This window comes from Bombus bifarius, unplaced genomic scaffold (genome assembly GCF_011952205.1).
Source record: "Bombus bifarius isolate JDL3187 unplaced genomic scaffold, Bbif_JDL3187 scf7180000007975, whole genome shotgun sequence".
NCBI classification, from domain to species: Eukaryota; Metazoa; Arthropoda; class Insecta; order Hymenoptera; family Apidae; genus Bombus; species Bombus bifarius.
In genome coordinates, this window is record NW_022884361.1 from 1,268,918 (window position 1) to 1,281,127 (window position 12,210).

At 35.2% G+C, this 12,210-nt stretch overlaps 1 protein-coding gene across 4 annotated transcripts in view; it reads left to right on the top strand.

The window, feature by feature from the left end:
• Nucleotides 1–12,210, top strand: part of LOC117204011 (inactive rhomboid protein 1) — a 301,261-nt gene that overhangs the window by 258,504 nt on the left and 30,547 nt on the right. For all 4 annotated transcript variants that reach the window (XM_033440981.1, XM_033440982.1, XM_033440984.1 and 1 more), the window contains exons 5-7: nt 199–534; nt 1,467–1,653; nt 3,398–3,487. In XM_033440981.1, coding sequence (XP_033296872.1) covers nt 199–534; nt 1,467–1,653; nt 3,398–3,487 — 613 coding nt within the window. The remainder of the gene's footprint in view (nt 1–198; nt 535–1,466; nt 1,654–3,397; nt 3,488–12,210) is intronic.

Here is a 12,210-nt window from a genome sequence, read left to right on the forward strand (position 1 = left end):
TAAGCTACAATCATTCGATGAAATACGAAAGTTATTTCTTCTTCTGCCTATATCAAAGGCTTTTCATTATTATACAAAATCACGTATCCGCGTTAAGCTTTTTATTTATCTATATTCATTCGAAAAATTCTCTGTTTTAATAATACCATGAATTAAAATGCTTCTTAACTTAGCAACGTTCTAAATTAATGTCTACAGGCAACCATCGCCAGGGTCCGGCACAACCGGCACATCCACGGTTTCTTCGAGTGCCCCCGATGGAGAAAATGGCCAGAGCATCAGCTTGTACCCAGTGGGAAGCGTGGGTCCAACATCAACGAACCCAACAACTGCTGCACCAATCACAACCACAGCAACGATATCCTTGACCACCCCTGGACCCAGGACCCAAGAGCCTGGGCCAAGCATCACAAGAAGCGTATCAGCACCCACTGCACCCAGACCAGTCGTTCAGCTGGCCAGCACTTCCAGCAATCCTGGCACACAGAAACACAGATTGAGGAGGACTATGAGTCGCACCGAGGCTATCAGGAAGTCAGTTTAATTTATTTAACATATTTCTCAATATATTCGCTATCAGCTTCACACGTGTGAGAGGCGTTCTCAAATTAATTTAGATTTAATTTTATGCCGATCCGATTAACCGTGCTTTCCATTAATTTCTTAATTTCATTACATAAGTACACAATTAATATTCAGTTTCTTGGAACTTGGCAAGTGGAACATGGAAGTTCGTTTATTGCATGAAAATGGTATGAGATGATTATAATCGTTTGTTTTTTGAAAATTGAATATTAATTGTGTACTTATGTAATGAAATTAAGAACTAATCGAAACTTGCGTAAGTTCGTTTAGTGCAAGAGGATGATAAAAAGAAGACTTCTAAGGGTTTAACATAACACTGTTCTGTTCAATTTATGGAGTTCATCAACGCACCTCATACTCAATTCATTTTGATTAAAGTAATATAAATCGCAAGTAGTTACTATCTTTTTCTCAATATATCGCCTATAATCGCTTTAACCATTATAGTACTATATACATTATAATCGACGCTGAAGTTATAAATTGAGTTTTATAATTTTCAAAAAAGATTGTTTTCTTTTGCAAAGATTCTGTATCAGTTATATACATTTTTAATATGTTATAACAATATATATTATATTACGAAATATATTCTATCAAATTCGCTATGGTAGCAAACATACCAATTATTTAAGATTGAATTCAATTCTCGATCGACCATTACTTCGACGTAAATTCTATCAGAATTCCAAGTGATCTAATACATCCAATGTACCATCCACGTAGTAGTTCACAGACATTCTTACTACATTAATCGAATTCGTGTGTAACGTTCGTTGTTCTCCTTTTTATTACGTGGTAGAAGAACGTGGATGGAACGCGCGGTGTAAATACATTTTGTTGAACGAATAACTCGAACGGTGCTTTATTTTCTGTTTCAGCTACATCAGACGCGAAACAGCACAATTCTTCGGCGTGGACGAGGAGTCCGAGGCTGTGGAGAGACAAAGATGGTTGGATCGAAGACGAAGAATGGCATCGAGGAAATACGGTGCCCTTGTTCCGGAACACAGACCGCCGGATCCTGATATTACCAGGGACGTGCCAGATACTACCGAGGTGCCAGAAGTAAGTCAGCAGGTTATTAATACGTGAAAGTTGAAAAAACTTTACAGAAGTTACGTCAGGCATGTACAAAGAAAAATAGTAGAAAAATAGTATACCTGGAATGAAAATGAAAAGCTCCCAATATCGATTAAGTATTTTTATTCTACTCCTTGTCATTTAACAAGAAGAAGTAATACGATGTGAGTGAAAAGCAAATGTGCACCTTGAAGACACAAGGTTTGTTCAAAACCTCCTACACATACCGTGACTAGGAAAGGTATTTGTACATCGTTAATATATCACAGCATTTGTATACTTATATTGATTAAGTTTACGTATGTCAAGCTTGATATCATTTTGCAATACTTTCGTACAACTACGAAAATTCAATGCTATAAAAATTGAATGTGGAACCTGATAAAAAAGTTCTCCATTGGAAAACAAGAATATGTACAGATTACTTTTCATAGTCGCTACTGTGTATCGCAATAATAATCGAAAAGTGATTGAAAAGATATAAAGTACGTAGTAAGTCAATATTACCCGAACTTCATTTTTCCCACATTTTTGTCTATATTTCGTTTATATTCGATCCATATACGTATTTCGCACAACGCGTCTCACTTGTGTATCGCTTGGCTGTCAAAAGAAGAAGAACGAAAGCCATTCCGGTGCCCGGCGGTTATGGCGCAATACATAATAACACGCCAGTAACGACGACAGGTGTCGCGATTAATCAATTTTCACGTTTACTCTATGTGACATTTTTCGATAAATGCCACGAGCTCTTAAAATTCTAGTCTCCTTTTTCTAACATGCTGTATCTATTTGATTTACAGTATTTATTTTTCTGCGATTTTTGTTGTTATATACAAAGGTTTATAAATTTGCAACCCAAATGAACGTAACAAATCCGGAGATGCAGATTTTAATAAAATTACTATTTATATTCTTTCCTTTCCTTGTAATTCCTTTTTCGTACGTTCCTTAATTCTTCTTCTTGAAATTATGCTTCGTTTATATTAAAGAAAAGAAATGCCAATCTTTAGAACTACGTTAATGCATAATATCTTTAATGCAATTGAAATTTATCAAAGCGCATATTCGAGGAAAATTGACCAAAGAACAAAGAACTATTTTAATTTATATTATTTCTACTGCAACTGTCGATAAAATTCATCAAAGGACTTATAAGCGTTTCGTGGTATATCCGATACTTATATACATAAAACTCAACGATGGTTAATTCGTCGTAGGCGCGTTTATCGGTATAAAATTATTTCCATTAAAAGTTTTTCGCGACGAAGGCACGACGTATTTGGTCAAGTCGTGTAATCTAAAAGGAAACTCTGTTCACTTTTTGCGACATACAATTTCTGGTGTTCTGCGAAGATAAGAAAGTTTCGTTCACGGTCCTCGCGAAACTGTGTCAACCGAAATATATCGAGCATATTTTTTCCTCGACACCAGATAAAAATACAGAGCGTCGCGAATTCTCTTTATCGAACGTACGAAGGGATATGGTATCGATCGCGTTCCCTCAAAGGAACCACTTTGCTCTTCCGTTCCGCCGATTTTCATTAATGAATTCGTTTAATTGTATTTAATTTCCTTAATGAAAAGCGGAGTTTCTCTTTACTTGCTCGCAGAATTTTAATTAACACGCTTCCTCAAACCTTTATCCTTGGCTGGTCCTGTTAAAACCACTCGTGTAACTCTTTAGCGGATAACATTTCCTGTGGAAATAATAAGTGCTTTTATTTAGGGTGTTACATTGAGGAGATGGCAGCAACCAGTCAGACGAAAAGATTCTGTGGCCAGAATGACACTTTCGGGGCTTCATTACGTCGTCGAGGTGAGTTCTTTTTCATTTTCTTCATTACATTTTCCATCAGCAATGACAAACACACGCGAGAATATTCCAGTTCGAAACGGGCTAAAATTTTGAAACTCCCTCCATCCTTCCAAGTTTTATTCGTAATAAATGACATTTCTAAATAGCAATACAAATTCCTTTCAGCGAGGATTTCGAATTTCTGCTTTGCACGGTGTCTTTTAGGAACGACTATAAATATGCTGCCTTAATTTAAAAATCTATATTTTAGCTTAAATTATGCATCAACGAAATTTTTGCAAGAAAATCAATAACACGGGTGATTCGTGTGGTCACCGTGTAATATAGACAACTAATCAACCTTGTCTAAATAGAACAAAAAAAAAAAAAAAAAAATGCCGAAAGAAATGAAGCGAGTTTCTAATATTATCTTCTGTGTCTTCGTATATTCTTATATATTTTTGCTTATAAATCTTTTATAAATCTTTGGAAAAACCATGCATATAAATCATGGTTACGCGTTAATAGGAAAAGAGGAGCCTCCGTCGAGAAAAGAGAAACGTCGCGACGCACAGCGTCGGGAGAGCTTCCTCCAATAGGAAACGACATATCGAATCGTTCGCGTATTTCATTTCCTGTTATTACCAATGGGAATCATGGCAAACGAGTAAACCAGTTAATTCAGCGTTTCGTTATCATCAACCGACGCACTGTTCGGCCGCGAAACAGGACCAAGTTTCCTTCGAAGCAGGTTGTGTGTTTCAACGGAAGTCTGCGCGATCATTAAGCTAACGAGCTAACGGTAACCCTCTTCCGATTATGCCGGTTCTCGAACATCTTCTAACGCGTTGGATTGACTTTGATATCTGGCGAATTTGCACCAGTCAGTTGCTAATTTCGAAGGTGCGTTAATTACCGATCGTCGATCTACTTTTCATTCAAGAAATCTCGTTTACTTCCGCGTGAAATTTCATTTAACGCGATGTTTCACATTTTTACTATTCATTTTAGTCTTTTTCTCTCCCTCTCTCTTTTCTCTCTCTAACTCGCAGAGCAGTGAAATTTTTGATATGGATGGAAGCATCGTAGAATTTTCCCGTGGAATCTCGTTGAAAAGAGATTGCGAGTTTTCCAATTCAAAAAGGGATTTTTATCGATGGAATTCGATCGGAAGTGTTTGTATTGAAATTTTTGTATTCTTGAAAGTTGGACGAGATTGCGATAGGGCGAAAGTTTAGCCGGCGTGATTAAATTATAAAGTTGAATGTTTGATAAGCGTTCGTTACAATTTCAAGTTTTTTAATTAGTAAAAAATTGGACCGCGATGATTTTCCTACCTCCGTTGATCGGTCGACGCGAAATTAAGGCCGAAAAAGTCAACGATCACAAGGTTTTACTTTCAGGAGGTAACGTTTAATTTCGCCGAGACTTTTCGTTCGGCTGGAACGATCATCTTTTCATCAGGAGTTTCGCTAAAAGTACACAACAAGTTTCTATTGAGTAGAACAATCTCGTTTCCCATAAGTTGCCGCTTGAATTCTCATCGTCGGGTACCGGCTGCCAACTTATTCCATATCTTCTTGCTTAATTAGTTTTTTGACTTTGTTTCGAATCCCACTTGTGATGCTTTCGCGAAGATATGGAACGGCGTGCTTTTCTTCGAGTCGAATAAAAAATGCAACTGTGCGACTTTTTGAATTAACAGCAGTGCCTAGTGTCGCAAATGTATTAGGGAAATGGAATTACAAAACAATCTGCCTAACTCCAATCTAAGAAATAGTAAAATGTCACGGTTAATAACTTTAATTCGAGTTTCTGTGATAACTCTATCGTTTTGATACAATCGTAACTTGATAGAGTTCTGTGGAACGAAAATTTGGAGAGAAATGTTCAACTTCCAGTCGAGTGTTTCGTATGAAAATTACCGATGAAGCGAACAGTTTGTAAATTATTTTCGAATAATTACTTTAATCTGTGATATTTTCGTGAAAGTTCCCTTAGGAAATCTAATATCAATTATTACCACTTTTAACTTTAATTATTAGAAATTCTAATATTAATCATTAGCAACTGCAATATCTGTTTTTATCGAGATTAACGTTAATCGCCAGAAGTTCGAACGTTAATCATTAGCAATACTAACGCTAATCGTCAGCAATATCAATTAATCTCCTTGATAGTTCTTATCATAATAAATTTAATCCTTAACGATTCCAGAAGGAATCTTCAGCAATTTTAACGTTAATCGGAAGAAAACAGGGTACAGTGTCTTTGAAACTCGGAGATAGCTACGTCCGCTATTCTTTTCCTCTCTCATCGGCTTTTAAATTTGCTGTCTAGCAAGCAGATCTCATGTCTGACTTGCAAGGGAGAATGGCACTTATGTCGCTTTACACCGTGCTGTGAGCATAAGCTTCTGTGTACAAACCCCACGGAGAAGTTTGTCAAGAATGAGCGGCCAAAGAAAGTAGATTTAAACTAGAGGCAACGACAGCATGTAAAATCCTCTTTGACACTTTACTTCCTCGGTACCATCCACGTTTTTTCTCTTTCGTATCTTCTCGAAACTTACGATTGAAACGCTATGTAATCGTCTGTATAGACGATACAAACGAATAGATATTTCTCGTTACCTATAAAATGGATGTTCTCCGTGTTTGAACAAAGAAAGAAAACTTCACTTTTGCCCACTAAGAATTTTCAGGAATAAACAGAAAATGTTATCACTAAAAACTGTTGCAAAGAAAGAAGCTCCGCAAAGTTTCGTTTGTCTTGGCGATAATCCGGGCAGCAAGTTCCTTGCAGCGTTTTAATTAATGAAAAATTACCTTCCTTTTGTGTGAGCAAGGCTGTGCGAAGGTTTCAAACGATATACGTCGCTGGTCTTTTAATCATTAAGTAAATATATCTTTAGGAAATGTTTAATTACGAGACACACTTGAACTTTCGACTTTTTATTTATAGAGGACCATTGTGTTTTAGGATTTTATTTAAAATTCTCCAGTTCTATCGTCATTCTGCTATTCATTTATTATTTTCCCTGGCTCGCAAATGTTTTGGAAATGCAACGATAAACAGAGCCCTGACCTAAATATTACGGAGCACGTATAGAATTGTTGAGAATGAACGAGAAAAGGGTGTCAAATATATAATATAAATCAGCTTTCTGAAATATTTAGAAACTGTATGATAGGAAACGTGAAATTAGTTTATTTAAAAATTATCCGGCAGCCGGCGAAAATATTATTATTGGTTATCGAGGAAAACCATATCCGCACAAAATGTCCCATTACTTCAAGTCAGTTAATAATTCTTGTGATAATTTTATGTATAGAATTCTTAGATTAAATTATTATAGAGTTATTAATTAAAATAATATAAAAGTAGAATTGACCGAAAGTAAAATATTTCTTTTCGTTTGCAATACAAATCTTGTAGCTTTTACGTACGTGATTCGCTACGATGTTTTCAGATCGGTTTCAAACTTTACTCGTACAATTATGATCTCGTATACAATACTAACGAAACTTCAAAAGTTTTCTGTAAAAGGTCTCTTGATATATGGTATACATGGAGTTGCTAGAAAAAAATTAATTATCTTTTCGCAATCCTAACAAGATTTAATTCCATCTTTATCTTCATCCTCTTTCAACTTCACGATCAAACTATTCGAACGCTACCACCTTATGTAGAACATCATCGATTCTTAGGTTTCTATTGTCGTTTCAATTTCTGAATTATAATTGAAATAAAACAGAATCCCTAGGTCTGGACTGAGGTATTAACTTGTCCACACTCCTGCACCGGTCGATAATGATAATTACTCGGCCAGCTATCGTTCTTCGAAGGCACATGTTCCACAAACATACGTAATTTATATGAACATGGACCAGCGACTCATACGACCGAGAACGAGAAATCGAACGAATAAATGGCGGCACGAGCTGAAATTATTGTTCCGCCCTATCCAATTATAATTCCAATTTTCGCGAGATTTGCGGTTAAACATGAGGGATCCACGCTATAGTTGCCTCGAGCTGTCGTCTACGTTGTTCTATCAGGGTAAAAATAAAAAAGAAAAAAAGACGTGAAAATTGGGGTGGTAGGATAACGAAAACATTTTCTATGGAAACGAATATTACTATATCACTAACAAAAAGATTCTCCAATAAAGTTCACATACTTTGTACATTTTAGTGAAAATACAATCGAATAAAATAATTCAATGGAAATATAATTTCTACGATCTTCTAACATTTTAGTGTCATATAGTGTCAAATAAAATAAGTATTTTTAATAAACGTTATTGTAGAGAAATAATGCTATTCCACAAAGATATTTATGAGGAGAATTCAATGCGATTAAGTTTCCTTGATCAATTCTTCAACAAATTATTTCTCTTTTCTTTCGAGACTTTTAATTACAATTAATGATAAGTTTGTAATAGCATTTTAGAAAATATATTTCTCCCAAAATTCCCTTTTATATCCTTTTCTACGATTTTTTCAAGTATATATAGTATTATTTTGGGAAAATATGGTTAGACGAAAGGTCTGAAAATCTCCACAATTACAAGATATTACAAGATATTAATCTCTCACGTATATTATTAATAAAATTTAACGATGTAAAAAACATCTGAACGAAGTTTTAGAGAATTTTAATATCGAAAATGTTAATGGTCCAAAGAAAAGAATTTTTTATCCTGAATCTCGGATAGAATTATAGATTCTAATGAACTTAAAATACATTTTTCCTAAGTAAAATCGTCGAGGGTCGGCTATTAATTTGCCGTACAAAAGAAAAATCCTATTAAACGGGAACAAAACCGAATTTCTGGTTATAGAACAGCGCCGCTGCGTCGTGACTTGAACCGTTGATATAAAACAAACGAGTATATCATTAAAAGAAAAGTTTATTAAAAATAGAATTTCATTATTCGTTTCTCGGATGTGTTCCGATTCCGAACGTATTCAGAGGATCCCTTTCGACAGACTCGTGTCTCTTTTTCCTTCAATCGACTCTTTCCAATACTTCTTCCCTAGTTTCAGTTTCCCTAGTTAGTATTATTTTGCAAATATATCTTCAAAGAATAGGAAACATTTCAGCGGAATTAAAATGATATAAATTATAACAAGGTTCGTACAGATGTCATAGAGAGCATTTGTTATAAAACTCTTTTGAACAAATATTCGCAAAAAAACAATCGAACGTAATTAAGTTTACTTGATCAATTCTTTAACCAATTTGTATTTTCTTCTTTCGGAAATTTTTGTAAGTTTATCGTAGCGTTTTAGAGAATATATTCCTTTCAAAATTTCCTTCCATTTTCACTTGCATGATTTTTATATGTTTATAGTATTATTCTGAATGAATACTTACAAAGAAGAGCAATTATTTCGTTACAGTTAGAATATCACGAATTATAATCCGGATTGCATAAATGTCGCAAAGAGTATGTGTAATCGACGATGTTTTCAATTCATCCTGGGAAAGAAAAAAGTGCATTTTACGCTGGACAGAATCTTTTTTTTTTTTTTTTTGCTTTCGTTAAAAGTGAGATTCGTTCGATGTGACACCCTTCTCTTCGTCTTTCGAACCAGACGCGAGAGTGACGATTTAATGGAAGATATAATAGCTCGTCGACGACTCATGGAAGTTACAGACGACTTTATTACACGCTGATGGCTTAATTGTTGTCGTATGAACTTTCATCTTGTAATACATTACGAACTTACTCGACAAAGGAATATCATATTGCTGTTGTCACTTTTCAACAAGCACTGAATATGTCTATTAAAAGAAGCAATGGGACTCAAATTAAAAAGGTACGAACAGATAAAAACTAAAGTAAAATGCTGGGCGCGCCCCATTTTTGCTAATTGAGAAGAATGCAAACGGGGAAATTGCGCGATACAATCGAGTCCACGTATGTAGAATCTTGCATAATTACGAGATTATTGTTTGTCCGGGGCCATCCTGTTGCAGCGGCCTAAATAAATGTAGATTCACCGTTGTAATTTCGACTAGAGAGGAAATTGATTCCAGACAGAATTCAGCTATTGTTCCTGCATTTGAATGCGCCCATTGTAGCGACGTTCTGTCTGTTCCCTTCGATCACGTACCTCCCAATGTCGCTCTTTATTACCTGTTCTTTGTTCTTGCCGCTTTCCCTCTCATAATGCTCGAACGCCGAACCCTAACGCAAATGTTTTATGAAGACAAAACAAAACAAAAAAAATGGAGGATTTTAGCTCGGGGCGCAATAAACGCTGGAACTTTGCGTACGATTCCTAATTTCGTCGGAATTCCGATTTTCCGATAGCGAAAGTGGTTTTCTCGAGGAAAGTATTTCTACTATGCTTGGCGAAAAGATTTTTATGGGAAGAATGTAGGACTACAAATAGAATCATAAGAATGTACATTTCAGTTTCATTTCACGCATTTTGTGAATTTTGTCCTCTTCTTAACCATTGAGGTAATTTTAACGCAAGATTGACTGAGAATTCTGCTAATGCTAAGTAAATTGAGTACCTGTCTTTTTAGATAAAAATTAAAGCCTCCGGGAGAAAGGTTACGCGATGGGTTAAAAATTTTGCAGGATTTTTGCCTCTAAATGTAGATACAATTTCTTGAATTCGTCTACTCGATATGTTCAGTAACTTATTAAAAGTCACTGAATTTGCTACTGTAAATGTCTAAGTAGAGAGAATGAAAATGAATCAAAAGGAATAACAGGATAAAAAATGCGGTTTTACGGAGCCATTTTGCCGAGAAACAGTACTTCGTTTGTCGATCAGTCTGAACAATAATTCATCTGAATAAGCAATTCCGAGAGAACGGCAGTAAATATTTATCAAGAGTCAGGCACGAGAAAGTCAGAGGTAAAAGAAAATAGGGAAATTGTTCCAAGATAAAGGAGAGAATGATCCCGCTTATGAAGCTGAAATTCATTAACATTTGCTTCTTCTGGTAATGGAATCTTATTTTTAAAATAAAAATGCAATCCTAACGCTGTGCATTAGAAACATTCGTTTCAAATTGTTGTTCAAACAGAATATTATTTTCATTTAGTATTGAATATAGAAATCTGTATTTTCTTTTTCTTTCAGTCGGTAAAAAGGAAAGTATAATCTTTCTTTGATCTTTTTCAATTATAAATATCCTTGCGAATGTAAAATAAGCAAACGAAGCAGTTTAAAAGTAACGTAAGGTTTTAAAAATTGTAGAAACGAAATGAAGCGAAAGCTGCAAAATAAAAATTCATGGAAACGAAACTAATCTTTCCAGTTGCTGGCTAACAATCAAAATCGGAAACGAATATACGACCAGTGTGTTTTATTTTTACCAATGATTTTCAAACGCAAAAAATCATGCAACCCCCAAAAGAAGAAAACTTCAAACGAATGACCAGTCGAAAAAGCAAAGTTTGACGAGTGTATCGGAAATAATTCGCGTGTACAACAATCGATTCGTGTTTTACAGATTGAAAAAAAAAAGCGGAAGCGGAATGGAGGCGATTCTTGAGACAACAGGGAATAGGTAGTTTGGAGCGTTACTCTTTTCTAGGTCACGCGTAAAATATTCTAATGGACTTTTGCGTATACAAACGGCACACTTTTCTCGGCTTGAACAGCCCCGGCGAGAGAGAGAAAGAGAGAGAAAGACGCGACAGTCGTTGTCCAGTTTGTTCCAGGCAGTAGTCTAGAACTAAGTGGCAAGTTTTGAAATACGATTGACGGCAGTTTCTGTATAACTTTAGTAGACCAAACTTCCGGTGGACAATGTTTCCCACACGGAAACGGGCTCGTATGCGCAACGCGTTTTCTCTGTTTGCCACGAAGAAACCTAAGTCGCCTAGCCTGTTGTTCTCACGCTAATATTTGAATTTTCTGCTAAACACCAAAGACACGGCGAAAGTTAGAATCAGTAGGAAGTGGGAAAGTGGTGGTCAGTTAATGAATATGTCATAGAAAAGGGTGTAACGTGAAGTTTCGAAAGGTTCGAATGGTCGCTAATTCGTGCAACTGAAAATTCATGAAATTTTTTGTAGTAGTTACCATGTACGGTTACTACAAGTTAGTAGAATTGAATTTTCATGGTTTTTTTTAGTAACAGTTAGAATGTAGTTAATAGAAATTAATAAAATTGAAATTTCATGGGGCGCTTTTATAGTAAGTTGAATGTATAGTTAAGAGAATTGAAATTTCATGGGGTATTTCTATAGTAGGTACAATGTATAGTTAACAGAATTGAAATTTCATGAGGTGTTTCTATAGTAGGTTGAACGTATAGTTAATAGAATTGAAACGTAACGGGATTTTCTTATGGTAGGTACAGTCTTAGGTAGTGTACAGTAAAAAAAATTGACATTTCTTGTGGTGCTTTATAGTAAGTACTATGCGCATTTAAGAGGAGTAGAATTTGACTATATTAAAGTGTTTTTTATGTATAGAACAATATAAGAATACAAGTCGACAACAGAAAACCATTACGTTTCATTCCTAACCCCAATCAGAGTTACTCTATCGTGCACATTTATAGCGGCTCACGAAATTATTCGAAATTACACAGAATTTTTTATGGATAAATTTACGTACATTATACGAAACGGTTTGAAGTTTCGTTAGCATTGTAATGAGACGCAACTACCCTAATTATAATGATAAAATTTGAAACGAATTCGAAAATGTATACAGAAGTTATAAGACATTATGCCTTAAATTAATCTCTCATTGGTATTT